General features: G+C 40.8%; 1 protein-coding gene across 5 annotated transcripts in view; it reads right to left on the bottom strand.

Annotated features, from left to right (window-relative positions):
• Positions 1 to 3857: 3857 nt before the first annotated feature.
• The window catches only part of nckap1 (NCK-associated protein 1), a 28175-nt gene continuing 6608 nt past the window's right edge, over positions 3858 to 25424 (bottom strand). For 2 of the 5 annotated variants that reach the window (XM_035606343.2, XM_035606340.2), the window contains 30 exons: positions 20736 to 20846; positions 18007 to 18099; positions 17872 to 17928; positions 17495 to 17637; positions 17235 to 17325; positions 16697 to 16834; positions 15942 to 15990; positions 15681 to 15837; positions 15439 to 15495; positions 14821 to 14917; positions 14151 to 14257; positions 13900 to 14032; positions 13383 to 13464; positions 13144 to 13202; positions 12822 to 12967; positions 12498 to 12630; positions 12277 to 12396; positions 11328 to 11467; positions 10713 to 10844; positions 10343 to 10561; positions 9563 to 9693; positions 9234 to 9331; positions 9002 to 9095; positions 8577 to 8659; positions 8392 to 8472; positions 8187 to 8280; positions 7977 to 8093; positions 6872 to 6981; positions 6283 to 6372; positions 3858 to 6172 (listed from right to left, as the gene is read on the bottom strand). In XM_035606343.2, coding sequence (XP_035462236.1) covers positions 6056 to 6172; positions 6283 to 6372; positions 6872 to 6981; positions 7977 to 8093; positions 8187 to 8280; positions 8392 to 8472; positions 8577 to 8659; positions 9002 to 9095; positions 9234 to 9331; positions 9563 to 9693; positions 10343 to 10561; positions 10713 to 10844; positions 11328 to 11467; positions 12277 to 12396; positions 12498 to 12630; positions 12822 to 12967; positions 13144 to 13202; positions 13383 to 13464; positions 13900 to 14032; positions 14151 to 14257; positions 14821 to 14917; positions 15439 to 15495; positions 15681 to 15837; positions 15942 to 15990; positions 16697 to 16834; positions 17235 to 17325; positions 17495 to 17637; positions 17872 to 17928; positions 18007 to 18099; positions 20736 to 20846 — 3279 coding nt within the window. In that variant the 3' untranslated portion in view covers positions 3858 to 6055. The remainder of the gene's footprint in view (positions 6173 to 6282; positions 6373 to 6871; positions 6982 to 7976; positions 8094 to 8186; positions 8281 to 8391; positions 8473 to 8576; positions 8660 to 9001; positions 9096 to 9233; positions 9332 to 9562; positions 9694 to 10342; positions 10562 to 10712; positions 10845 to 11327; positions 11468 to 12276; positions 12397 to 12497; positions 12631 to 12821; positions 12968 to 13143; positions 13203 to 13382; positions 13465 to 13899; positions 14033 to 14150; positions 14258 to 14820; positions 14918 to 15438; positions 15496 to 15680; positions 15838 to 15941; positions 15991 to 16696; positions 16835 to 17234; positions 17326 to 17494; positions 17638 to 17871; positions 17929 to 18006; positions 18100 to 20735; positions 20847 to 25424) is intronic. The other 3 variants (XM_035606344.2, XM_035606341.2, XM_035606342.2) reach the window with 2 other exon arrangements.

The following is a 25424-nucleotide window of genomic DNA, read 5'->3' as shown; positions in this document are numbered from 1 at the left end:
AAACCCGCAACACCACTTGGACAGATTTTCACCAAACTAGGTGTGAATATTAGTTGGGAGTTCGTCTCCAGATGATTCGATTTTGGAGTCGATCGGTCAAACGTGAAGGTCGATAACAACATGGTCCGAGATACACGTTTTCTAAGACCAACCACCAATATTAGAGAGACAATCTAAAGCTTATGTTGATTATAATAAATAATTCCGCACCATTTGATGTCATGAAGGAGTCACAATGAAGTCAGAGGATGATGTCATGCTGTCTCTGCATCTTATTGGACATTAGACATAACCTGAAGCTCATATAGGTCGATTATTAATTTATGATCATAACATCATAGAATGACATCACCATGAAGTCATCATATTGTGCAGTGCTGCATTAACTTATGCAACCAATAAGATTAGAGACACGATCTACATCTTGTTTCGATGAACCAATCACTCTTCATCATCTGGTATAAAGGAAATTATATGATAAAGGATATGAAAACTTGTATTTAAAGCGTTCAAAACAAAAGACAAGCCATATCTTTTGCAGCTTGAATATTCAACTGACATTTCTGTCACGATGTCACTTTGAAATGCGCCGGGTTTCCAACCATTATATTCAGCGTATTCATTTTACACCAGTTGTGAGTTTTGCTGTGTGTTGATGGTCGTCGCACTTTCATCCCACCGAACATTCTTACTCTCAATCCTCTTCCATGACGACTAAAATGAGTTAATTATTTTTGAGGACATTTTAAAAAGGGACTGAACGGAGCATTGTAGGCACCATCAAGAGATTAAAACATGACGTGAACCAGATTAAATTAAACTAACTAGCTTATGACGGGACATGATGTTGTTTTTGTTTTGTTTTGCAACACGTCACATGAGGATTAACGTGTCCACAGCTTCTCAAAAGACAGAAATCTTTTGGTTTTATCAGACGCATTTTGTGTTCATCAATACCTTTGTTCTATTTCGGACTTTCTGGCCCAGAGAAACATTCCGTGGTTCACTTTTTTTCCACGTCTCCTGCTCTCAAACGAGGCTTCAGCAGGTATTTCCTGTTGATGTCGTGTCCAACGCGCTGCAGGAAACAGGACGATTTATTGGTGGGACACGTTGTTCAGCCTTCTACGGCTGAACTCTGTTACAGTCACAGGTTGTTGCTTTTTTTCTGGTTCCATTTCATGTCAGTGGCTGTGCATGTGCGCGTGTCGTGATCAGTTATTATTTATCATCTGATCTCTGGTCAGATTTGTTTGGTATGTTAATGGGATAATTACATTTTGAAGGAGTTAACGGGGATTTTAATGTTTGTTATTACAGCAAAATAGTAAATCAAACCCAGTCTTGTAACTCGTGGATTAAAATATCGCTTTATAATTTAGCTTTAGTTTTTTTCTTTCATCGTCACTTTTGATTTTATGACAAAAAAATTAAGGATTTGAGCAGCAAAAGTTTAAATCTGACAAAAATATTAAGTTGAGATAAAAAACACAAATATTTAATAACGCAATCAAAACAGTGTAACATAAAATGAAACTGATTATTATATTTTATTGCTAAGCGTTGTGAGATAACTTACATGAACATAAAATAGTATTTTGAATAGTTTGTCAGAATCAGGGAATTCCCTGGACAGAACCTTTTCTTGGAGGTTCCTCCACCACAAATTCAAAAGTTCCTCAAAGATCTTGTAGTTTTAATATCACCGTGTCTCATGTGCCCATGTGGGCCGGGGACCTTCAGGTGAACGACAACTGAATATGAATCGTCTCATTATTAAATAATGCTGTAATGTTTGTGTAGGTAAGCTGGAGAGTCCTGTACCCGAGGAGGAGGAGGAGGAGAACGTCCCTCAGGACGACTGATCCCGGGGGAGAAGACGACGACCGTTTTTCTCTCCGGTTTCCTGGAGGAACCCACAGACGGACTCCGGCGTCATGACAGGACAGTGACCTTCAGAGGAGAGTAGTTAACGTTTAAACAAGAGTAGGTCAAGATAAATGTTAGAAAAGAGCTTCCCTCACTTTTAACCATCGTGTGTGGGAGGAGCCGACAGATAATCCAACACACAACTTCACACAAACTCAATCGACTTTTTACACTAAACACAGCGGAAGTCATTTTTTCTGTTTCCTTTACCGGATGCGGAAATCTGATAGGAGATTAAAAAAACAAAAGCAACAACCAGCTGATATTTTTTAACAGTTTTGCCGGGAAACTCATGGAAACTTGCTCTTATGCGGTGAAAACAAAACAGCGATGTTCATTTTTTCATTTCAAAATTGACAAACTGAAGAGGACGAGGACGATTTTGGTTTTAAATTTGGTCGAAAACAAATAATGTAAGACAGTGAATTCATAAACCAGTTGCCACCAAAAAGCATCAGAAAAAAAATTGTATTAAAACCTCTTGATGGGAAGTTTACAAAAAATAAACCTCACTCAGGGCTGCAATGAGCAATCAGTTTCATAATCAATTTGAAATGCTCAAGGTGCCATTATTAAATATTGTTTTGTCTAGAACCCAAAGATATTCAGTTTGAAATGATATAGGACAGAGAGAAGCAGCAAATGGTTTCATTTCAGAAGCTGCAATCAGATACAATTCAAAATTTTTTGTTATTGTTTTTAGGTTAGAAAAAAAAGTAATGCAATAATTAATACTTGTAGCTTTTAGCAGAGTTTATGTACATTTTAAACATCTAGCAAGAGAAAGCACACGAGGATCGGTGCCATCACTCATGTTATTAATGTCTTTGAAGTTATTAGTTTCTTATTGTCCTAAAGTGTTTCATAGTTTAATGTTTTCTGTGGAAAAGGTTTGATATTTGATCCCTGACTATAACCGTTTGTTTTTCACTGACCAGCTTCGCCACTTTAACATTTCACGCAACTATGCAAAAGAAAAAAAACTCATCAGTTTATGGTTGAGCAGCAGTTTGACTCATGTTCAAATTAACTGGATTAGAAGATAAATCAGATTTCGTCACTGTAATCTGATCATCCAATTACAGAATGATGGATTAACTGATGGAGACATTGTTTAATACAATTAATCTTCTGTATATGCAATATGTATCCACGTGACTTAACAAATTCACTAACAGCAATAAAATGTCACCAGTGATTTTGTATACAATAAACATTGGTCTCCTTCGTTCCTGTGGAATTGTTTTCGTGGGGCGCCCCCTGGTGGCCTGTGTGCCACACAGCATGGCCTGATGTAAAACACTAGGCTCTTGATGTGTGTAACAATATTTAGACTATCATAATTATCTCTAACATAAAAGATCAAAATTTTGTTAAAGCATGCAGGAAATTGGGAACAAATTTTGTTTAAAACAAAATAAAAAACAGATTAGGTTTTAATGTAAATTAAATGCACCTATTTTCATCTAAGACTTTTAGTTAATATCATTTTTCAACTTAGTATTTTACACCTTTTAAGGGCTTTTGGGATTTAGGGGGTGCATTTTACAATTTTTTGAAGACCTGCAGATCCATGTGAAACTAATATGTGACTCATGCATTTCTCATGTACAAAATAATCTAATCTAATGCTAATGTTGGAAACTAGCGCTGAATTTTCTTGAGGTATTTTGCCATTTCATTTGCCATTATTGGCTTTTTTTTCGAATAAGCGAGAGATTAAAGATGAATCAAAACCAGATCTAATAGTCGTAGAGCATATATTACTGTTAACATGAACATTGTAGTGATTGAATTTAGTTTTAGGCGACTTAACGTACCACTGTAACAGTCAGTTAATAATATCCAACAGGGTGAAACTGGACACTGAGTCACTCACCACTTCTCACTCATCACGCCCGTCACACACTCACAGCTCAGGTCTGACACAGCCCTAAAGTTTATTTTATTCATTTAAGTCATTTAAGTTACACGGTGGAATTAGAGAGACACAGAAAGAAAATTAAAAAAAGAATTGGTTAGAAAGAAAAAGAGCAACCGTCATTCCACATCACATGGCAGAATGTGTCCCGAGGGTTCTGTCCTCGCAGGCTCACAGTGCAAACTACTGACGAGCTGCACAGGAGAAACACACACACACACACACACACGTGGAATCAACTGTGAAGTTGTAGTGTTAATAAACTCCAGGTGAATGTGAATGTGTGTGTGTATTAGTGTGCAGTGTGAGCGTCCAGACAGAGCCCCTGGTGAGCAGAGGGGCCGGCACACAGGGAGCAGAGTGTGTCTCAGTACGCAGCCCTCCTCCGCCATCGCCTCCACTCGGAGAAATAATACAAAATAAATGAGACTGCACTTTGTAAAAAGTCGTCCGTCTGTCCTAAAAGGTCCCGAGTAACCGTCGCAAAAAAAGTAACCGCTCGTATGGAAAGTTGACCGGAGGAGGAGGACGCCCCATCGACCGCCGCTCGCAAACCCAGCGTCTTATTGCAGCTGCAGGATTACGTAAAACTTTGAATTTCCATTTTACTTTTATTGTTCCTGTCAAAGTACTAACATGTTTATCCGGCAGCAGAGAGCAGATGGTGAGCAACTCCACAGCTGCTAAGAAATCAAACATTTCATCCTTTTTTTTTTTTAGACAGAAATGAGTGTGCAATAGATTCATACAAGTTATGTATTGTACTGGCTTGTTACTGGGGGGGGGGGGGGGGGAAGAGCAGCACCTACTGGACCGCAACTCAACCAGGAGAGTTAAATAACTGTTCTGTGACAGCAGGATGGGACGCCTGCTCCAGGCCCACACTGTAGTATTATTACTTTAGTGTTATTGTAGTATGTTTTAAAATGTGTTCCCACCGTTAAAAGTTCCCGTGTAACTCCCCATCTACTAACGGAGCTGCCTGGGAGTCGATTGTTTCCCCCGGAATCATCCAAACATTTTAAAATGGCCTCTTCTCATCACCCATGAACACCCAAACAAACTCCACCACTTCCAAAGCCCCTGATAACATAAGTTTCTTTTCTTTTCTTTTTTGTTTTAGTGTCAGCACATTTTGGCAAATCGTCGTCATCATAAAAATAAAAAAACATGAACATTAAAAACAGACGAGTTTCAGTTCACATCAAAGTAGAATACAGATATTATATCTTTACCCACAAGAAGTTGGTTACGACTAGCTAGAAAAAAGAAAAGAAAGAAAACGTCACCATGTTCTACAAGTGTGTGTGTGTGTGTGTGTGTGTGTGTGTGTGTGTGTGTGTGTGTGTGTGTGTGTGTTTGCCATGGAATTTAGTGTTTGTAGTTTTTGTCTCTTTGTCCGTGTGTGTGTGTGTGTAGAAGTGTAAACTTACATTAACAAGCGACATGTCTTTCAGTATCAACACAGTCCATCATCATCAACAACCCGGCCTCGTCCATAAAATCAAAAAGATAAAACATCACATCAGAACCGTGTGCATTCCCCAAAGTACGCAACCCAATCCATCACCACATAGAAGTCGTCAGCTGAACACTGAAAATCTTTCATCAAGAAAAAAAACAAAAGAAAAAACAAAAAAAGAAAGAATATTTTAGTGTCAACTATATATATACTATATATTTATATTTTTGTTCTTTTTATACCAACCAAACATATGGTATATGATGCGTTGCTATGGTTATGGTCCCCTGGCAACATCATGAAAAAGGTACAATGATTAAAGTAAAAACACTGATCCCCAACTTCATCCAGCTCGTGTGTTTGCTTCTGAGTTTATGTTTCTGCTCATATTTTGTTTTTGATAATCATTGTGCAATGAATTAAGTTTTCATATGTTCTTTTGGCGTTTTTCAGTTTTTAAATGTACAGTTTTTGTTCTGTATCTGGAGTGGTCTTGTTTTTTTAAATGCTACACGCTTTACGTGTGTTATACGCTTGTGGGCGTTTTTTTGCGTGTACACGTCGACACTGGCGGTGTTTTGTCGGTCGTCGTCAGGAATCGTAATGTTGAGGCATTTCAGGCATAGTTTAGCGTGTTTAGTTTTGTCTTTAGTGTGTTTATTGTCGCGGGATGAGCGCTGATGCCCGTAACGGCAGACGGCACCGGTGTAAAAACCCTCTGCTGTGTGTTTGTACTGCGTTTTCTATGCGTTGGCGCTGATGCTCTGTTTGTAGACGGCGTGGTAGGCGTTTCGCAGCAGGACGTAGGGGAAGCAGGACTCCAGCAGGTCCATGGTCAGGAAGGGAGACTCCTGCACAATCTGAAAGACCACAAACACACACAGACACAGAAAATAGAAAAAGATTCATACAGACTTTCTCCAAATCTCTCGCCACCAGAATCAGGTTTTTCTATTTTGGTTTCTCTCACCATGTCCAGCAGCAGGTAGACTGATTCTCTGTTACGTGTCGTCATCTTGTCCGTCTCCTGGCCGATCTTCAACAGGCTGGATGAGGCCAGCTACACACACACAAGCATGTTAGAGTTGTACAATAGCTTATCGTGTCTCACTAGTTGTGTTTCAACTTTTTACTACTACTTTTTTTAAATTTCAGCTAGAGACACATTTTAAATCAGATCAAATTTTTTTCCCAGCTCTGCTTTTACATTAATTAATAAATCAGTGTTATTTTATTAGTTGCTATAGAGACAGTGATATGGTGGCAAGAAAAAAAACTCAAAAAAAACAAAGGGCCAGACATACAAATGTCACATGGAAAACTTGCAGGTGTACACCTCCAGCAACCAATCAGGTTGCAGTTTACATCAAGCTATGGTCACAGTGACCTTTGACCAACTAAAATATAAATCACTTCATCCTCGAGTCCAAGTGAACATTCGCTCCCTCTTGACGTTCCCAAGAACTCGTAAAAAACAGTATGCTCCGGCACCGAGACGTAAAAAAAAAAATAGAAATATAACAAGTTTAAAATTTAAAATCAATATTGATTGGTCTTACGGCCAGGAACTCTTTGAGGCGGTCCTCGATGCTTCCCTTGTGGATGGTGAAGAGAGCGGCGGCGATCTGGTTGATGGCTTTGGCCAGACAGTGGATGTTGTTGCAGTGGCCTGTAGGGGGCAGCAGACACACGCAGGGAGAAGAGAGAGAACGAGGAAACGTCATCAATTGGTTCTGGGTTAATTTCTGATGCGTGCGTGCGTGTGTGTGTGCGTGTGCGTGTGTGTATTTTTTATATTTCATGCAGATCACAGTCATTGTGTGTGTGTGTGTATATGAGACGCATAAAAACTATGTGAATATATATATATAAATGCATGTAATCATACATTCACAAAAAGCGTGACTCCGTGCCGTGAGATGTGCGGTCGGAAAAACCAATTGTTGGCCAATATGCCGTCTGCATATCAACGCCGGCGGAGCCCATTACGACTCATTATCCTCCTCAACTGTTCCTTATTAACAACGGCGCCTTTCATTTCAAGGTTGTTAGGAGGCAACGTCTTGATAATTCACCCTCGGGTGACTCGACTCTTAGATACCTTCATCAAAAGCTTCATTCAAACACAACAGTGTCTCTATTACAATAAAATAAAAAAACAACAACCCAGGTTTATTTAACTTGATGAATCTTTCACTGAAATACATTCGACAAATAAGGTCACGATGAGTAAAACTGACCTTTATTTTCATAATTTACACAGAATGAGTTATGGAGATGGCGATGAGGCTCGTGCACACACGCGCGTACGAATTAATCCCCGAGCGTGAGGTCAGTCTCATTTATATGCAGAGCAGATGCAGTAGATTATCTTCACTCTTCCACACTGAGAAGTATTTTCTGCGGCGCCGCTCTCGGTGCTTCTCCACAACAATTAGCTCAATTGATTAGTCGAAGGATGGAATATTTACATAGCGGCAACTTTTGTGATAATCATTAACCCTTTTTTTGTGTATCTTATTTTGAGGAGAAAGAAAATGCTAAATATTCTGAGGTTCCTGTTGATTCAAGTCAGGAGACGACCCCAAAACTCAGATCGTGTGTCGCTTTCACTCTTATCTGAAGTCGTAATATTTCTCCCAGGAAACCAAAAATATGTTGTACCTTCGATGGCGGGGCTGTACTGGGACATCACGTTGCTGGCCAGCGTCGGCAGTGAAACGGCCACAAACACCATGAGCAGGCAGGCGATCTTATACTCTTCCTCTGGACTGATGTTGTCTGCACGGATACACGAAGGAGGAGGTAAATCAGGAGATGGGATGTGTGAGGAAGGTGGATTCAGGTTTTTACTTTTGTGTTTGTGTGTCTCACCACTTTTTTGCGACGACAGAGCCACGACCAGAGCCGGGTCGATCTCGCAGGGTAAACCTGCTGCTGACGACAGCTCGTAGACATTCATGGCCACCTGGAAACCAGAGGACGAGTTCACATCAACAATATCTGAACACTGACAACCGCTTAAGAGGTTATTCTATTTTATTTGTATTTATTTTTAATGTCTGTGAGTGTTTCACACCTTCATGTCCGTCTCTCGGGGAATGTGGTCCTTGAAGTCTTCCACCGAACTGACCAGGAAAGGAATGTGACAGGATAACACCTGGAGGAAGAGAAACGGGGACAATCCAGGACGAGTGAGGAGGAGGCATGAAAATATTCACAAATATATATATTTAAAATTTGTGTTTTACGTGTGTGTCGTACATCTCTCAGAGCCTCCTGCGCGAGGGAGCGGAAGGACAAAATGACTCCAATGATGGTCATTCTCTTCAGAACACTGTCCACAGCTGCAAAGACACGAAAATATGAGACACGTCCATAAAACCTCAATTGCCAGAATAAAATCAGTGACAATAAATATCACACTAATCAATCAGTTGATTCACAAGGAAGACTGAGGCTGTTGTTCTGTACAGTATTTGTATTGACTTTTAACAGTCTTTCAGCTGCTATTAATGATATTCACAATTTTTTTTACAAGACTGTGACAAAACAATAAAAAACAGGCACGAGACTGTGTGAGAGATTAGTTGTCAAATACACAATATATTTCCTGGAAAGATTTGATATTTAGTAACTTGGAGTTTCCACATTATCAGAATTATTTTTTTTGTGTGTGTGTTCATTACAGGTGAGTTTCTTGAAGAGTGCGGCCATGTGTTCGGGTTTGTCGAAGCTCGTCCTCATCTGGGTCAGAACCTCCATGTTCTCTACCACCAGTTTCTACACAGAGACAAACAAACAAACAGCAGGATTATTGCTTTTCATGAAACTTTGTTTTGGATGTATGATTAGACGTGGGTTAGGGTGTGTGTGTGTGTGTGTGTGTGTGTGTGTGTGTGTGTGTTTGGGTGTGTATACCTTCAACTCTGAGACCTGTGACGAGATGTGCCACATCAGACTCTCACTGAGGAACTTCATTCCGTACGGCCCCAACAGCTCGGACAGAGAACGCATCTCTGTGAAATAACACACACAGACACACTTATTATTACAAAATGTTTAATCCTCCATGTTCCTCCAGCAGAAAATATAAACCTAATATAAATCTTGAAATTGTCTCATTAAGGACACACATTTTTTGAGAGTATTATTTTTAGAAAAAAACTGTTCTGGAGAAACAAGGAAACATGCATATGTACGTATCCTGCTGGTTTAGAAAGTGTGTTTTGTATTTTGTATGTTTGTACCAGAGATGTCGGAGTATTCCTCGGCGTTGAACGTCAGTTCGTTCTCCGTGGGCAGGTTGACGAAGGCTTTCATGGCAGGGAAGTAGGCGATGTGTCCGTTACTGACCTGACGGAGCAACGTCTCCAAGTACCTGAACACACAGAAGATACTTTCTCAATATGACCGACATGTTTTAGTCCGTCCCTCGTGTAATTGGATTTCAGGAATAAATATGTAAATATGTTACTAATAAAAAAGGTTTTAAATCTGTATTTCATTCCCATCATCTGAAAAATAAGGCTCCTTAACACAATGATGCACCACTTTTTAAATCAAAGTGATTATTAAGAATTGGAGGACATTTTTAACTTGCTCTCCTGAACCAAACCCTCAAAGTCAAAGAAATAAACAACAACACACAGTCATGACCTTTAATGACAAATCCAGGAACAACGTTCCTGCAGGTTCTCTGCTCAAAATAGCAAAGTCTGACATTTAGTTGTTTGTGCTGTAACAGAAGTTTCCAGCAGAGTTGAAAGAAAAAAAAACCCCATGTAGCTGTGAAAACGATGTCCTTCTGCAGAACACTGAAAAATAGATGTTTTGTCAATCGTGGTAATAAAAGAGTCTCTGCAACTGGAAATGTGAGAACACAGACTCCGGGAAAGAGCCGTTTGAGAGATTCTCTCCACCGGCAGAGTCTGTACAAATGTTCTTTTGTGAAAACTTCCAACTCCTCTTCTCTACCGGTATTTTATTTATCTCATCGTCCCAGATCCGTTTTTTTAAAGAGAACGTACCAGTTTGTGTACAGACTGGTGATGGTGGGCTCCCCGTGGCTGTCCAGGTGCTGCGTCTGCTGCAGGAGGACGTTGTTGAAGACGCGCGTGATGTCGATGGTGACGTAGTTCTCGATGGACTGCAGCACCGTCATGTAGGCCCGCACGCTGGTCAGCAGTTCGCTGGGCTTGGCGATCTCCTGAGTTGCCTGGTTGTACATGGTCATCCCCACTATGGACCTGGTGACGGAGCGGAAACAGACACCAGGACGGAGGCAAGTTCAGTGAGAACACGAACCAGCGGGAGCAAAGGTAAAATTTAAACAGACGTTCCACGTTACTGGTGGCTGTCTAGGAATTTATGCTTTTGTCTGTGTGTGTGTGCATTTACTTGGTAAACCGGATCTCCAGGTGCGAGGTGAGGTACTCTCTCGGTGTGAAAGTGTGTTCCCACACCACCAAGTTGGGAACGTAGTTGATGGAGAAGCAGAGTTCGGATAACGCCGTGTGGAGTTTGTCCAGACTGGAAAGAAAAGAAAAGAAAACAACAAGATGAAACTTTTAATAATCTGAGGGGACCAGTGGCTCTTTGCAGCAATAAAGGGAATACAGTATAGAAATGTAGAAAACAACAAAAAGTGGAGGAGGTGTAGAAATATGCAAGTGACTGTAAAAAGAAACCACTGACACACGAGAATAAGATTATCTGCACCGCGACATCAACGTAACTCAACATTTACAGTCGCAACACAAACAATATGAGGTGTTTGTTAGATTGTAAACAGCTGTGATCATTACTACTGCATGAACAAAGATGCAAGTTTAATGGCGTTAATGGAAAACTCAATCCAACAATAAAAATTAGGTTATTAATCTATTATTAATAACTGGGACAGAATCAATAGTCATTACTTATTAATCGGTGCTTCGAGAGAGAGAGACACGGAACACAAAGAGAGGAGGTGAGTCATGAACAAAATTTGATTTTTTCCCCCCGTTTACTTACTTGGTGACCAGTAGTCTGTTCTTCCTCATGCTCTCCACCCCCGGCTTCTCCCGCTCCGGCTCGCCCTTCTTCCCCGTCGCCTTCTTGCTCTTCTTATTCACCGCCTGGCTGATGGTTTTCGCACAGTGCTTGGGAAGCAGCTACAGAGACGGGTGAAAAGAAAAACAAAGAGAGATTGAGGGACAGTCAAAGACCGATGAGGTTCAAAGCACAGCAGCTTCACACAATGTAAGATTTGAAAGCAGCGGTCAGATAAAGATGAATCTAAGAAGCTTTTACCGACATGCATCAAGAAAGGACTCACAACATTAATGTGACAGCATGTGATATCATACAAGGGGTATAAAAATCAATTTTTGGCTAGAGGTGAGATCAGAGAGTTTGTTTGTGGGACTTTTATTTTGAATGTACTGTACATGCTAGGAAAACTTTAAGACTCTTGGATCTTTTGAAGTATTAATTTGTTCATACAGTTTTGGGGTGAAAACGTCCAGACAAGAGAAGAGTTCTCACAGACTGTAGCTCGGCATTGTGGTTCCCTCGGCTGACTCGTGCTCTGGCGAAGAGTTTTAATGAGAAGAATCGATACCACTCTCATTTCTGATCGATACCACTCTCTCTGACTTGTTCTTGCCTGGGACCAGTTACGTGCCGGAGTCTCTGACCAGTTGCCAAGCAACCAGCAGAGCCGAAAAAAAGACAAGTCCAGCACATAACGTCATGTAAAAACAGTTAATTGTGTGGTTGTGTGATACAAACAGGACAAGAGATGCTGAGCCAGACGAGCCGTTGTCAGTCTTTGTGCGAAAGCTAAGCTAACGAGCCGCCGGCTGTGGGGCTGAGAGCAGCATCGATCTTCTCTTCTTCACAAAAAGAGAATAACTATATTTCCCCCCATGAACAATTGATCATTGTGTTAAAGCGGCTGCCTCCGCCCGTGTGTTGCTACCTGGTCGCTGAGCGTACACTGCTCAGTGCAGATGTCCGTGATCAGGTTTCTGGCCTGTTTGGCCATTTCATCCAGAAACATGTTACACAACGACAAACTCCGATCGCCTATGTGGTGGCGCTGTGGAGGAAGGAAAGGACACAATACATATTACTTTCATCTTTATTATATGTGTGTGTAGATTTGTGTATATTACAGTGGATGTGTGTGTGTGTGTTTACCTCCTCAGGACAGAGCTCGTGTGTACAGGACATGAAGTGTGTGCAGAGCAGAGGGAAGCAGATGGAGTGTCGGCTCTGGGAGGGAAGCTCCAAGCACTGCTGAAACATCTTTTCAAACGCACGGCTGTAGAAGCTAAGCAGACACACACATGCACGCACGCACACACACACGAAAAACATGGGAGGACACAAATCAAACAAGGGATACACACACTAACTTCAAATTATTTACATCAAGTAAATTCATTTATTTTTATTATCTCAGTACTTGTGCATTTTTCGATCTTTTGCTTTCATGTATTGGTTCGTGTGTGTGTGTCTCACCAGAAGATGGACAGGTCTGACGTCTCAACCAGCATCTCCACCAGAGAATCCACCATCTTTGTGTGGAAGATGATGGTGTTCATCATTTTACCGAGCTCCTTGTGATCGGCGATACCGAGACTGGCTTTGGAGACGCTCGTGTAGGCCTGCAGAGAGGAAAACACAAAGACAAAACAAAACAGATGGAGGGAAAAAAGGGTTTAGTCACACCGTCAAATGTCTGCAACGTGTCTTTACAGTGGCAGAACTTCTCTGACCTTTAGAAATGTGTTTGTGAAAAATCGAAGTAGGTGTGTGTGTGTGTGTGTGTGTGTGTGTATACCTGCAGTCTGAACCAGTCTAGTCTCATGCCTCTGAAGTCAAACACCTCTCCGTCCTCCACTGGAACACAAACACACACACAACATTTAGCTTACGTACATTATCATCAAACACCGTAGATCACCGAAGATCAAAAAAAGATTCTGGTTACTAACATATAACCAGTTACCAGTAACACATGTACTATGTACAGCCAATAAGTAATAATACAATACCACAATACAAAAAGTAATGTTTTACCTTGTTTGACGCTGAGAGAGGTCATTGTGTTGACAAATGAAGACATGATTATAGACTCGTCCTCTGGACACACAGACAGGTTCTGTCACATAAAAGACAGAAGAGACAAGATTGGTTAGAGAAGAAGTGAAGGGGGGAAAAATGTCTATTCTGTAAGACGAGTGTCTGATAGTAACAGGTTGTCCAGGCAGAATTCATCCATTAGTCTAACTTTAAAAACGTTTTTATTCACAGTGATGAATAATAAAGCCAAATAATGTGCTTGGAAAAGAAATATATATATATTTTTTTTTAAATGGTCAGAAAGTGTCTGAATGACTAGTTTAATTTTGTTGCAGTAACAATGGGTGTAAAGAAACATGCAAAAGAAAACTGTATTGACGACAGATCATTTCTGCCATTGTCTGGATTTTATACAAAGTCTTTACTGTATTATAATTTATTTTTATATATCCTGTTAATTACTTTATGATTCAATGTCAATTTTTCAGAACATGTTGGGTGCACGTGTTCATACCTGCACCAGCTCATTCAGCACCACGGCATCAAATCCAGACAGGTACTGGACGTAATACCGCTGCATCACAGGACCGTATTTCCTGACGTGAGCTCTGAGCTCCTCCATGTAGAAGATCAACTCTGCTATGTGTCTGCAGAACACACACGGGCACACAGACAAATCAGAGCAGGGTCGTAGGCAGCCAAGCAGAAAATATGCAAAGGATGTAGTGGTTGAATTTAAATGTCCACTGTAAAATGTAGACGCACTTGTCGATGAAGTCATCTGTGCTCTTCTTCTGGATGTTGTCTGCATGTCGAAGCAGCCATATTATCTCGTCACGGGCGAACGACAACGCCATGAACACAAATAAGGCCTAGTAGGAGAGAGATAGAGAGGGAGACGGAAATTAAGAAATATGGAAGGAGGTCGAGAGATAACTAAATAATTCTCAGATAAATGACCTACAGCGGTTGGCAGCATCTGTAGCCTCACAGCCTCTGAACCCAAAATGCTAAATGTTTACAGTCGGCCTGTTGTAGATAACTGAAGGTCGCCATCTGGCCACAGGAACACACAGGCCTTTTTTAAAAGGTGGTTTAATCTTTGAGACCTAAATAAGCTGCAGAATTAACGTAATATTTAAGGTGGTATATCAGTGTTTTAAAAAGACATTACATTATAGTGAGAACAGAGTCATAATAAAGGGAAATTTAGGTTGAAATTATAAATTTTTAAGGTGGTATTTAACTGCATATTGTGTTCACTCTTCTTTAGCATAGGTTTCAGTCTGATTTGTGTTTATAGTTGGATGTTTTAATGAAAGGGAAATTAATGTATTATATATGATATCGTTTTTGGATTACACTGAAAAGAACGAAATAAACTATTATGAAATGAAATTGTTATTTCCCTGTTTAATGTGGTATCTTGTGTTACCTTAGGACCTAGCAGTCCGGGCTGATCGGCTAAAACAGTAGCCAGCTCCTTCAGAGCCGATCGGAGGAACTTGCGTCTCTCTCTGTGCATGGAGCCTCTGCAGAGAGAGTCAGACAGATGGAGCAGAGGAAATCAGAACTGAGCATCAAAACACACACACACGCAGCAGCGTGATTAAACGCTAGTTTGACACTTTCAGGACAATCCCGCAAGAGGACACACAAAAAAGTAAGTAGATGACAGCAACAGAGTGAGAAAGAAGATGAAAGGGGAAGATGGAATAAGTAATGAGGATAAAAGCAGGGATGAGACAGAGCGGGAGACAAAGAGGGGAGGATAAAAATGGGGTGGGGGGGGACTGGATGAGGGATAAAGGGAAGAAGAAGGTGATTTGTCAGAGTGACACTCCCCGAGAGAGAGACACAAGAGGGTAGAAGAAGAAGAAAAAAAGACGGTTAAAAAAGGGCAGAAGAAAAAAGATAAAACTGGAAATGTGGGCAGTGAAATGAAGCAATAAAGTCTAATTTTTTTTTGTGAGTGAGGAACTCAACATTAAAACATGACGAAATTTTTTTTAGGGATATGATGAAGAGACGAGTAACAGGGTAATGTACATACGCATGAGACAGGGCCTGTTCTTTGCACTCTCTGATGTCGTTGATGCGTTTGTTGTACCTGGAAAAAGACGAAAGGAGCATTTTCAATTCAAAAAACAAAACTTTGCAAAAGGCTGCAACCCCTTCAATAAAAAATATCAGTTATCAAAGTTTTCACTCATTACAAATCAAAGAAAATGAGTTCGCTGCTTGATATTGATCTATGTCCACACGCGCGCACACACACACACGGTGGTCTCTCACCCTCTGATGTTCACGAACAGATCCTCCGCCGCCTTGTGGATGTGGAAGACTTCGTCCCTGAACAGACAGAGGCAGGTGGAGCTCTGCAGCGCCAACTTCCACAGAGACAACGCTGCCGCGTCGCTGTTCAGCACCGCGTGACACAGGATGAAGCCGACTGGAGAGAGAACAGAGATGTTATGAATGTGTGTGAGACAGACGCCATTTGATCAACTGGCAACCAATTCGGATGAAGGGTAAAAAAGTTTCTAGAGTACTCACAAACGATCCACTTCTCCATCGCGTCCAGTGACAGATATTCACACGGCATCTGAAGACAGAGACACGAGAGGTGAGTGAGGCTTCATCCACACGAACGACTTTTAGTTTTATGCCTTTAAGTAGAGTTCTGAAAACGCTGCTGGTCTCGTTTGAGATTATAAACTTTCACATTTTAGTCTGGACTGAGACAAACTAACGCAGACTTTAGAAACAATTACTCAGACACTGACGTTCGCTACTTTATTGACATATCCATCCATGATTCGTCACACTCCTATCATGTGACACCCTTTTCTGCAAGAAAACTAACGCCATTAGCCTCGACTACCTGTGGCGAACGCACAATGGATAACCAGTTACGTTATCGTTTCCAACACTTCCACCTCATTGTTGGTCCAGGTAAAAAAGCAAAAAAACCTCTCTCTTAATTTTATGTCTATGCTGTTACTTGTTTGTAATATTTTCTGCTACTTAGCAACCAATGGCAATTAGACAATCTGCTTCCTGTTTACACTGGGACATGATGCTACAGTTTCCTTTCAGCTTTTCTAGTTATTTGCAAAGAGAAGCAGTGATTTGGCATCAAGAGCAAGAGACAGCTGTCTGGATTAAATATGTCTTGATAAAAGTTTAAGTTAGACAATTTAATATCCATTCTCTTTGTCCACAAGTCTTCAAATTGCCAGCTGACTAAACATGGAAAGAAAATGCCAAACATTTACACAATTTACAGTTAACAAATTCGTCATACTAACAGTGTCGGACTGAGCAGGATTGAGCATGGTGGAGGGGGCAGAGATGAGCGAGAGCAGCTGGGCGTTCCTCCATTGGTCAGCGGACAAGTTCCTCCTGGGGTAAACCATCTGAAGACTGATCAATGCGTCTGACAGGGACTGAGGGACGAGAGAGAGAGAGAGAGAGAGATGAAAGAAATCGCAACAGAAATAGACTTCTAATAGGGATTTTCAAAGCGAGTCAGGTGAGCATAATCCTGCCCTTCACTGTGGATGACATGAAAAACTCAATACATAAAATATGGATCTGTCATGTAACATGATCCAATTCCATTTGTGAAACAAAGTGTATTAAAGTGCGGCGTTGGTGTTTCAGTGGATTTGAATGAAGTTTCCACCACATTTATTTTAACTTTGCTTTTAATTTAGTTGATATTTTATCTCCCAGATCAAAAGCAGGAAACTGTTGAATACACAAACTAAATGTGGCACAGATTTCTATCTGTAAAGATACTGTAAACATGAGGAACTACTTTGAGAAGTAGAAGATGAAGTATACTTTTCCATGTGGGACAAACTCCTCCATCATCTTCTTCAAAGGGTTTTCATAATCCACGATCATCTGGCCCAACCTGGGATACTCGCGGTCACTGACACACAAATACACAGAACAGTATAAAAAACATGTGGTGATTATTTCATGGGTTAAGTTTGTATCTTTGTCGTGATCAAGAGCGACAACTAAACCAATTCTTTGTGTGTAGAATGAGCAACAAGTCTGCTTTAGCGTTCTGACATCTCTGTGTTTGTTTTGGTCACCTAGCTCCATGCGTCATCTCGTGGGCGTAGTTGTACAGTCCGATGATAGCCTTCCTCTCCTCTATGCGGGACAGTATTGTCATCAGAGTTGTGTAAGTCACAACCAGGTCCAGGTAGTTCTTGGTCAGGTCAAAGTTCACCGTCTGGCAGGAAACCGCAAAACGCCATTTTTATAAAATGATGAAACTGAACGCTTACAGCATCTCTTCATGTCTTCTGCAGAGGATCTTAAAGACTTTGCTTGTCATGACTAGAGTCAGAACAATATGGATTTTTTTTGGGGGGGTCGGGGGGCAGCTGCCCATATATCAGAGAGTGAAATATTTCCGATACGCCGAGTGAATCTGTTAATGTCTTTGTTAGCTCATCGCACTTACGATATCAAAGAAGACCTGGCAGGCGTCGATGGTGTTCAGCAGCTCACACACGTGGTCCTGTTGATAGAGTGACATTAAATCTCTTTCCCTTTCCACCACAGTCTACCATCACTGTGCATGTAACCATGCTCCTACCTTGAATTCCATGACATCTACGAAGGTGAAGTAGTAGAGAGCCAAGTTTTTTAGAATCTCTGACTTCTCCTTCTGCAGCTGAGCGAGCTGTTGCTATAAAACCACACAAGTTCACACAATTACAAACGGACAAGTGTGTGATAAACAAAGAAACCAAACATCTTTTTTCAGTGTAATTTGATTCTGTGCAGCTGAAATGTTTGTGTTTTGTGTTTAAAGCCTCATACAAAATCCGTGTGCATTCAAAGCCAATAAGATTTATTTTCCCCACATCATAATTTTCTTCAAACTAGAGTGACACATTATGTGTATCTGTAATTAACCCACTAATGAATTTTTAAAAAAGCCCCATTACTAGGGTTGCCTTCGGTTATTAAAAGTGTTTATCACGTTTTGTTCAAATTAATTAATGACAGTTTCTCTTAATTAACACTAAATTGACATTACTCATATTCTATTTTCTGAATTATTCAATGAAACTGGAGGAAGTTTAACTCTTTCCTTTCATGAATAGAAACAGAGAAAAACACAGATAAGTGGATACAAAGACAGAGAATCACCCAGTTTAAAAAAATATATATCTATGTGAAGTCATTTTACTTTGGTGAAACATCTCCTTCATTTGAATATTTGCTTGGATATTTTACATGCAGGCGAATGCAGCTTGTATTTGAAGTTTAATATCTCAGCTGCAAATAATATATACCCCCAAAAATTTTTGACCAAAGTAGAATCTGACTATCAAAGCCAAAGCGGTCGACCCAACAGTGTCCTGTTTTTTAGGTTTGAGTTTGACTTGAAATGGGAAATTCAATGACAGCACTGAAAGTCAAAGCTCTCTTTCTATGCTTGTGGATGCTGGGCTTTCTTTTCTTCTTCAAAACATGAAAATGGTTTATACTTTAAAGGGCCGTCACATCAATCTTTTAACCAGGCTTCAATACATCCACAAGTCAGAAAATGCAACATGACAGTTCCACTGAGGCTAGTTTAAATAAATGGTTTCTATTTACATGACAGCAATGACTGGAGCATCTTGCATGTAAATCAAACCCAGCTCCAAAGCTTTGTGTGTGTGTGTGTTTGTGTGTTTGAGCTCAGAACAGGAGCCTGAACCAGAGCTAGTTCACCAGGTAAAAAGTGTAGGAAATGACAAGTGTAGAAGGAAGTGTGTGACACTGCTACTGCACCAAGGAGTTTAGTCAGTTTTTAATCTTTAAAAAACTTGGACAGGTGATCAGTTTACTGCCCTTTCTGCCTATTTCGTAGTCGTCAGGTTCCCTGTATAGTTGTTGTCGCTGCTAAATGACGAAAGGCAGATATTTCCAGAACAAATGAGTAAATCCTCTCTTTCAAACACTCCTTAGTGCAGGCAGTCAACTAGTTATTCAAACAGCCAACCAGTTGGTCACTCAGCCATCTAACCAACCAGGTAGTGAGCCAGCCACACAGTCACTCAGAGGATGAAGGAAGGAAAAGTTTTTTTGTTTTGTTTTTAAAGCTGCCGGCAGAGGAGACAGGGGAGAAGAACGCAGAGCAAAGCAAAAACACACTCCAGGATCCAAAAGAACGACATTATTGCAAAACTTAGGTACGTCAACTTAAAATACAAATTATAGTTACGGGAACTTAGATACAAAAACTTACCAAAAAGCACAAGTCCGGAATAAGCCAAGTTTAGCATGCACAACACAAACAAACACAGAAACAAAGCAGAAAACAACATAAGACATCTTTTTTGCACAGTTATACTGAATAAAGCAGTTAGACACACACACACACACACACAAATTCTGTCACTCACACAAATTCCATCACTTACACAAATTCCGTCACTCACACACACAGAGCTGTTTGCTAAACGACAGTTTCACATAAACACACAGGCCAGAAGCTATGAGCTAAGCTAACAAGTAAAGCTAAAAGAAAAACATTTGATGAGCGATGACTTGGTTTAGTTCAAGCAACAAACCTGGACACACACACACACACACACACACACACACACACACACACACACACACACACACACACACACACACACACACACACACACACACACACACACACACACACACACACACACACACACACACACACACACACACACACACACACACACACACACACACACACACAGTCTTGTTCAAATCAAACCAAACAGTGGTGTACGAGGCTGCAGAGTTAAAAACTGTACAGAAAATAAAAAGTAACAGGAAATAAAAAATGTAACTACATGTTCAAACGGGGTTAGTGGTCCGTCAGGTGGCAAACGATTAATTGATTTTAATTTTAATAATCCATCCATGGTCAGTTATTGATGAAATCAAAAACCAAACACTTATTATATTATTTCAGCCCCTGACGACATTTATGTTTAGATGTCGTTTGAATGATTGCTGGGTAGTAGGTGACCATTTCACTGCGATAAGATTATTATTTAAAAACCTGACATGAAATGACAGTTCATCAACTACAGAGATGTATCTTCTTATCTCCCCCAAAATCCCTGACTCTCCAATAACTGTAATTTGCAACCTCAAAATAATATCACGTAGATCTATATCAAAATGTTTTTTTCCTAAATGTTGTAGACGTTTAATAGTAGCTAGAAAACCCAAATTAAACTTTTATTACATTTTGAAGATATAGACATAAAATCTCTCTTTCGTTCTCTTCTTATCTAAACTGTACAAACACGCCGCACACATACAAGCTGGCATACTTACGTTATTATTCCGCGTCTCCACAGCGGGGAACTTCCTGACGATAAATTTAACCGCAGACTCCAAGTTCTTATCGACGAGGTAGGAGGGCTTAGCCTTGGGATCGCCACATGCCTGGAGAGGAGGAGGAGAAGAAGAGGTGAGGAGAGTCACAACCATACATGAGGTGAAGCAAACTGCTGCTGCTGAAACCTCTAAGCTCTTTATTTCCGCATTTCTCACATGTTTTACTCTAACATTTTCTTTTTCCTCATGGTCAGGCATGTTAGATGAGTGGGTCATCACCAGGGAATCATTTAGTGGTCACAGTGAAAACTGGTTTATCGCAGCACGAGATGGTGGGGAGGATGAAATACTGACACCACTGACATTTAGTGACGTTTCCGGACCAGCGGCCCCTTTCTTTCCCAAGAAATGAAAACGAGCACACACAAAGGCTTGATGCAGTGACCCGAGCAAATGTCTAATTCGACATTTCGCTGCGCGTGTCAACGGGGAGATCTGCGAGGTTGCGCACAGTCAATAAGGGAAAAGGGGTTTCCACTTTGCTTATTTAACTTTGGAGGTCTGAGCTTTTTTTTCCGTGTGTTTGGATAAACCAGGTTCAACTGCTTTAGAAAAAGGAGCCTGAAGTGATCAGTGGTTCTCAGCTGCTGCGCTGTGGAGAAACATCAGAGAGCCGAGCTCAGACGCCGAAATGTTCATTTAGAATTCAAATAAAACGTATTCTACTGATTGGATGAATTGCTGCTTTTTCTTTGCAGTTATGTCGTTTTATGTTGATTTTTTTAAGAGCTGCAACAATTTTTCAATTAACCATTAAAGGGATCATTTTATATCGATTTAGCATTGCGGTGAAATACATAATATTTAATGGTTACAATTTCTCAACTGTACTTCTACTATTTTTCCAATAATTTTCCGATACCAAAACATCGGCCATATATATATATATATTAAAAATCTGTCGATTCTGAAGATATTGTTTTCAAACCTTTTCGACAAAAATGTAATTGAGCTTTGATATTTTAGGTTAACCATACACGTTATCATAAATAACTACAAATAAAAAGAAAACACAAATACAATCAATATATAAAACTTGAAATAAGAAAATAAACGTTAATTAATTTTTTTACGGAAAATCTAAAAATAAACGCACATTTTTTCTGCATTGTTTATTCTGTACATGAAAAGATTTCATATCGGTAAACATACGCGCTGATGCTGATATGTTTGTGATATATTAATATTATGGGCCAACCGATATAAATCGGTCAGGCCCTGTCCTATTTTTTATCAAATTGATCTCAGCGTTGGCTGCCAGAAAGATAAATCATTGTTATAGGCTCCTGGACATTGCCATGGAAATAATTCATTTGTTTCGTGATGCTTTATAAATTTAACAATTAATCAAGCAAATAATAGATTAATCAATAATTTTTAATGGTTAGTTGCAGCCCAAATATTAACCATCTAAACTTGAGGCAAGAGTTATCCACAACACAGAAATGCTGAGAACCACTGAGAGTTCCAGGTAACGAGAGGGTTTGGGTTTCAAACCGTGTCTCCGAGCCGTCACCGGTTAGTGCCACTGCATGACAGGCAGAGTGATGGATGGGTAGAGTGTGGAAGAAGAGAAAGAGAAATACACAGCGGAAGAAAAAAAGGGGAGAACTTAAAAAAAGGGGGAGGTCAAACGAGAAATGACTCAAGAGAAATGTCAGAGTGAGGAAAGAGTCGGGAGAGAAATTTCCCTTTTCTGAATGTGTCCTGTCATCTGCACCTACGTGAGCTCAACTTCCTGCAGAGCAGCGGCATTTTTTAATCACTTCGCTGCATCTGCAGAGCTGCATTTTTCACGAAAAAAAAAGAAGAAAAAAAATCACCTCATTAATATTCTCAACTAGTCCTCAACAGGTGTCGCAGTATCTTCTCCTGACGGCCCCTGACTGACTCTGGCAGGAAGCAACAGCGCTCATGCATCATGGGGTCGTGTCGCAGTGAATGGGAGGGGGAAAGATGTGGTCCATGCATGTGCCGTTAAACAGAGTGAATGGAGGAGGAACGATCCTAGAATGGGGGGTCGGTGCCTTTGACCCTTCTGAGGATTCAGTTCCTCGTGGTTCAGGTTTAAGTTTAGAAAGTGGAAGCACACATTTAGGGGGGGAAAAAAGACGTAAAAAGTAACATGAAGTTACGAAAATGAACTCTACTACGACACAAAACTACGCCATCAATGTGATGTTCCTACACACCACAGCTAGTGAACCAACGGGCTTGGAGCAACGCCACAACCATCAACCACGGATTTCAGTTTGCGTGGCACTGAAATAAAATACTTCCAGCAGCGGGCCAGTGCGAAATGAAACCACAAACGTCAACGCATGCTGGTTCACACAACTCACTACCTGGGAATTCAAACGTGACGACACACGGGAAGGAAAACTCAACTCGCTTCTGTCACTTTTTCTTGGCATCTGTGGCATCAAGCGCGACAAGACTTGGAAACCTTCAAACCACAGAGATCAGTGCCACTGAGAATTTAAAGTTGCATCACTCTTTAAAATGTAGAGATGACGACTAAAGAATGAAATCAGAGCCACTTTTTGTGGATGTTGCCAGTTTCCCTGCAAGGTTTAACATGAAACCCCTAATCAGCACCTGCTCCCACTTTGGATCAGTTATAATTCAACATGGTGAATTATTTAAATTTTTTATTATTAGAGTTTAAATCGTCGGAAAAAAAGAGAGTCTACTCTGAAACAGGGAGTGCTGCTTCTGAAACACAACTACTGCTGCGGGACCTCAAAAAAAATCACAAAACACTGGGACACTTGAGGGGGATTCGACACAGAAGAAACACACACCACCGACATGGTTTCAACACTCATCAATGGCACAGACGACTGGACCGTCGAGTCTCAGCTCGTTTCCTGGCGCCCACTTCTCACACACTTGACCCAGATTTCCAACAGCTTATCGTCAGTGCGGCCGCTTGTTGACAACAACAGCTACTGACCAAAAGAAAATCTGTGTAGGCGTGTGAGCGGCGGGCGGATTTTTTATAACCAGGTGTATTAACAAGGAATCAAGATCTGACTGTGGAATCCATGCAAATGGAAGCACGAGCTGTTTTTCGTAAACACAGGACTAAGCCACGCCCTACGCCACAGACTAGTCTCTACATTGGGCCACTAAAAAAGGTAGTTACCCTTTGACTCACACCGGGGAACTGTGGAGTAAAAACCACTGTTGGGTTAACATTGGTAAGCTGAATCAAAGAACTGTTTGTTTTTTAAAGTTTTAGCCCAAACTCAAAACTAAAAGGTTCTGAAACAGCCTTCTTTTAGAAATGATATATAATATATATCTTTTATAATGCAAGAACCTTATTCCCACTTCTCATCATCATCTGTCTTTCTGGTTTAACTTTGTTTGTGACAACTGACTTGAAGATTCAGAAATTCCCACAGGCACTTGAAAGCAACAAAAGGTCACAGCGTCTCCTCTGACGACTGCATTTGCAGATGACGATGACATGATTCGGACAACGAGGTCGAGGCAACACATTGACGAACATGTGATGTAAAAAACACTTGCTTTGAATCATGACTGGCAGTGATGTGCAGTTATAGTTACACATGAATTGTCATTAATGGGCCAAAACATGCAAAACCTCCAAAATAAAAATTTTGAAAACGGTTTCTTATTTTGAATCTAGCATATACTTTAGACCTAGCTAAATGTTTGTAGATACAGCATCTCAACAGGCGGTTTAGCCTCAGTTACTGAACTATAGACTATTTTACTTTCAGAAGTTGAGGACAAAACTGACAACCTAAGTTATTAGCATCAGATTTATCAATCATTTATATGGCATGGCATTGTCTATTAGTGGTGGTGGAAGCTAGTGCAATAAGCTGGCTGGCTGGGTTTGGGTGGGGGCTGATGGAAGGATGGATGGAAGAGGAGGAGGGGGTTGGGGGGGGGGGGGGCTGGGCGCAGTGAATGACAGGGGAGGGCATGGGAATAAGCTGAGAATCAGTAGTGGTCAGGGAGGAGTAAGGGAGCCGTTGCCTGGATACCAGAACAGACCTGAGTCTCGCCTCCACCATCATTCCTCCACTCAAGGTACAGCAATTAACAGCTGAGCTCCTCTATGGGTCCCACACACACACTGACCCAGCATATGGCAGGGGACTCTGGAAACAGACAGGACTGGGCAAAGGGAAAACCTACATTTGAAAACTAATTACGGCTGCTAATTACAGGATAAAATATTCAAAACACCCCGTGGCATCTTTACGGCAAATCCGTAAATCCCCCAAGTAAACCCTCGCTCGTAAAACAAACTTGTCACTCCTCGCTGGGATGCATTTGTTTTTGTCTGCCGTTCCTCACAGTGAGCTCTCTTTTTTCACAAAGGACGGATTTACTGCAGCAGAAAAAGAAAAAAACAAATAAATAATAATTTCCAAAGGATGGATGGTCTCACGTGATTCGAGAGGGAGCCACTAGAGAGCCACTGAAACCTGCTAAGAGCTGGCTGACTGCCTGAGTGCCTGCCTGCTGGCAGTCCAACACACTTCATCTTCACTTCATCCTTTTGCATGTGTCAGCAGCATCAGTGCACTTGTTCTCCACCAGGACACCTACGTGCTGTCTGGGGTCATGCAGATGTAAATCTGC

Source organism: Scophthalmus maximus, chromosome 10 (genome assembly GCF_022379125.1).
Source record: "Scophthalmus maximus strain ysfricsl-2021 chromosome 10, ASM2237912v1, whole genome shotgun sequence".
Taxonomy (NCBI): Eukaryota; Metazoa; Chordata; class Actinopteri; order Pleuronectiformes; family Scophthalmidae; genus Scophthalmus; species Scophthalmus maximus.
This window is presented reverse-complemented; position numbering and strand designations above follow the sequence as displayed.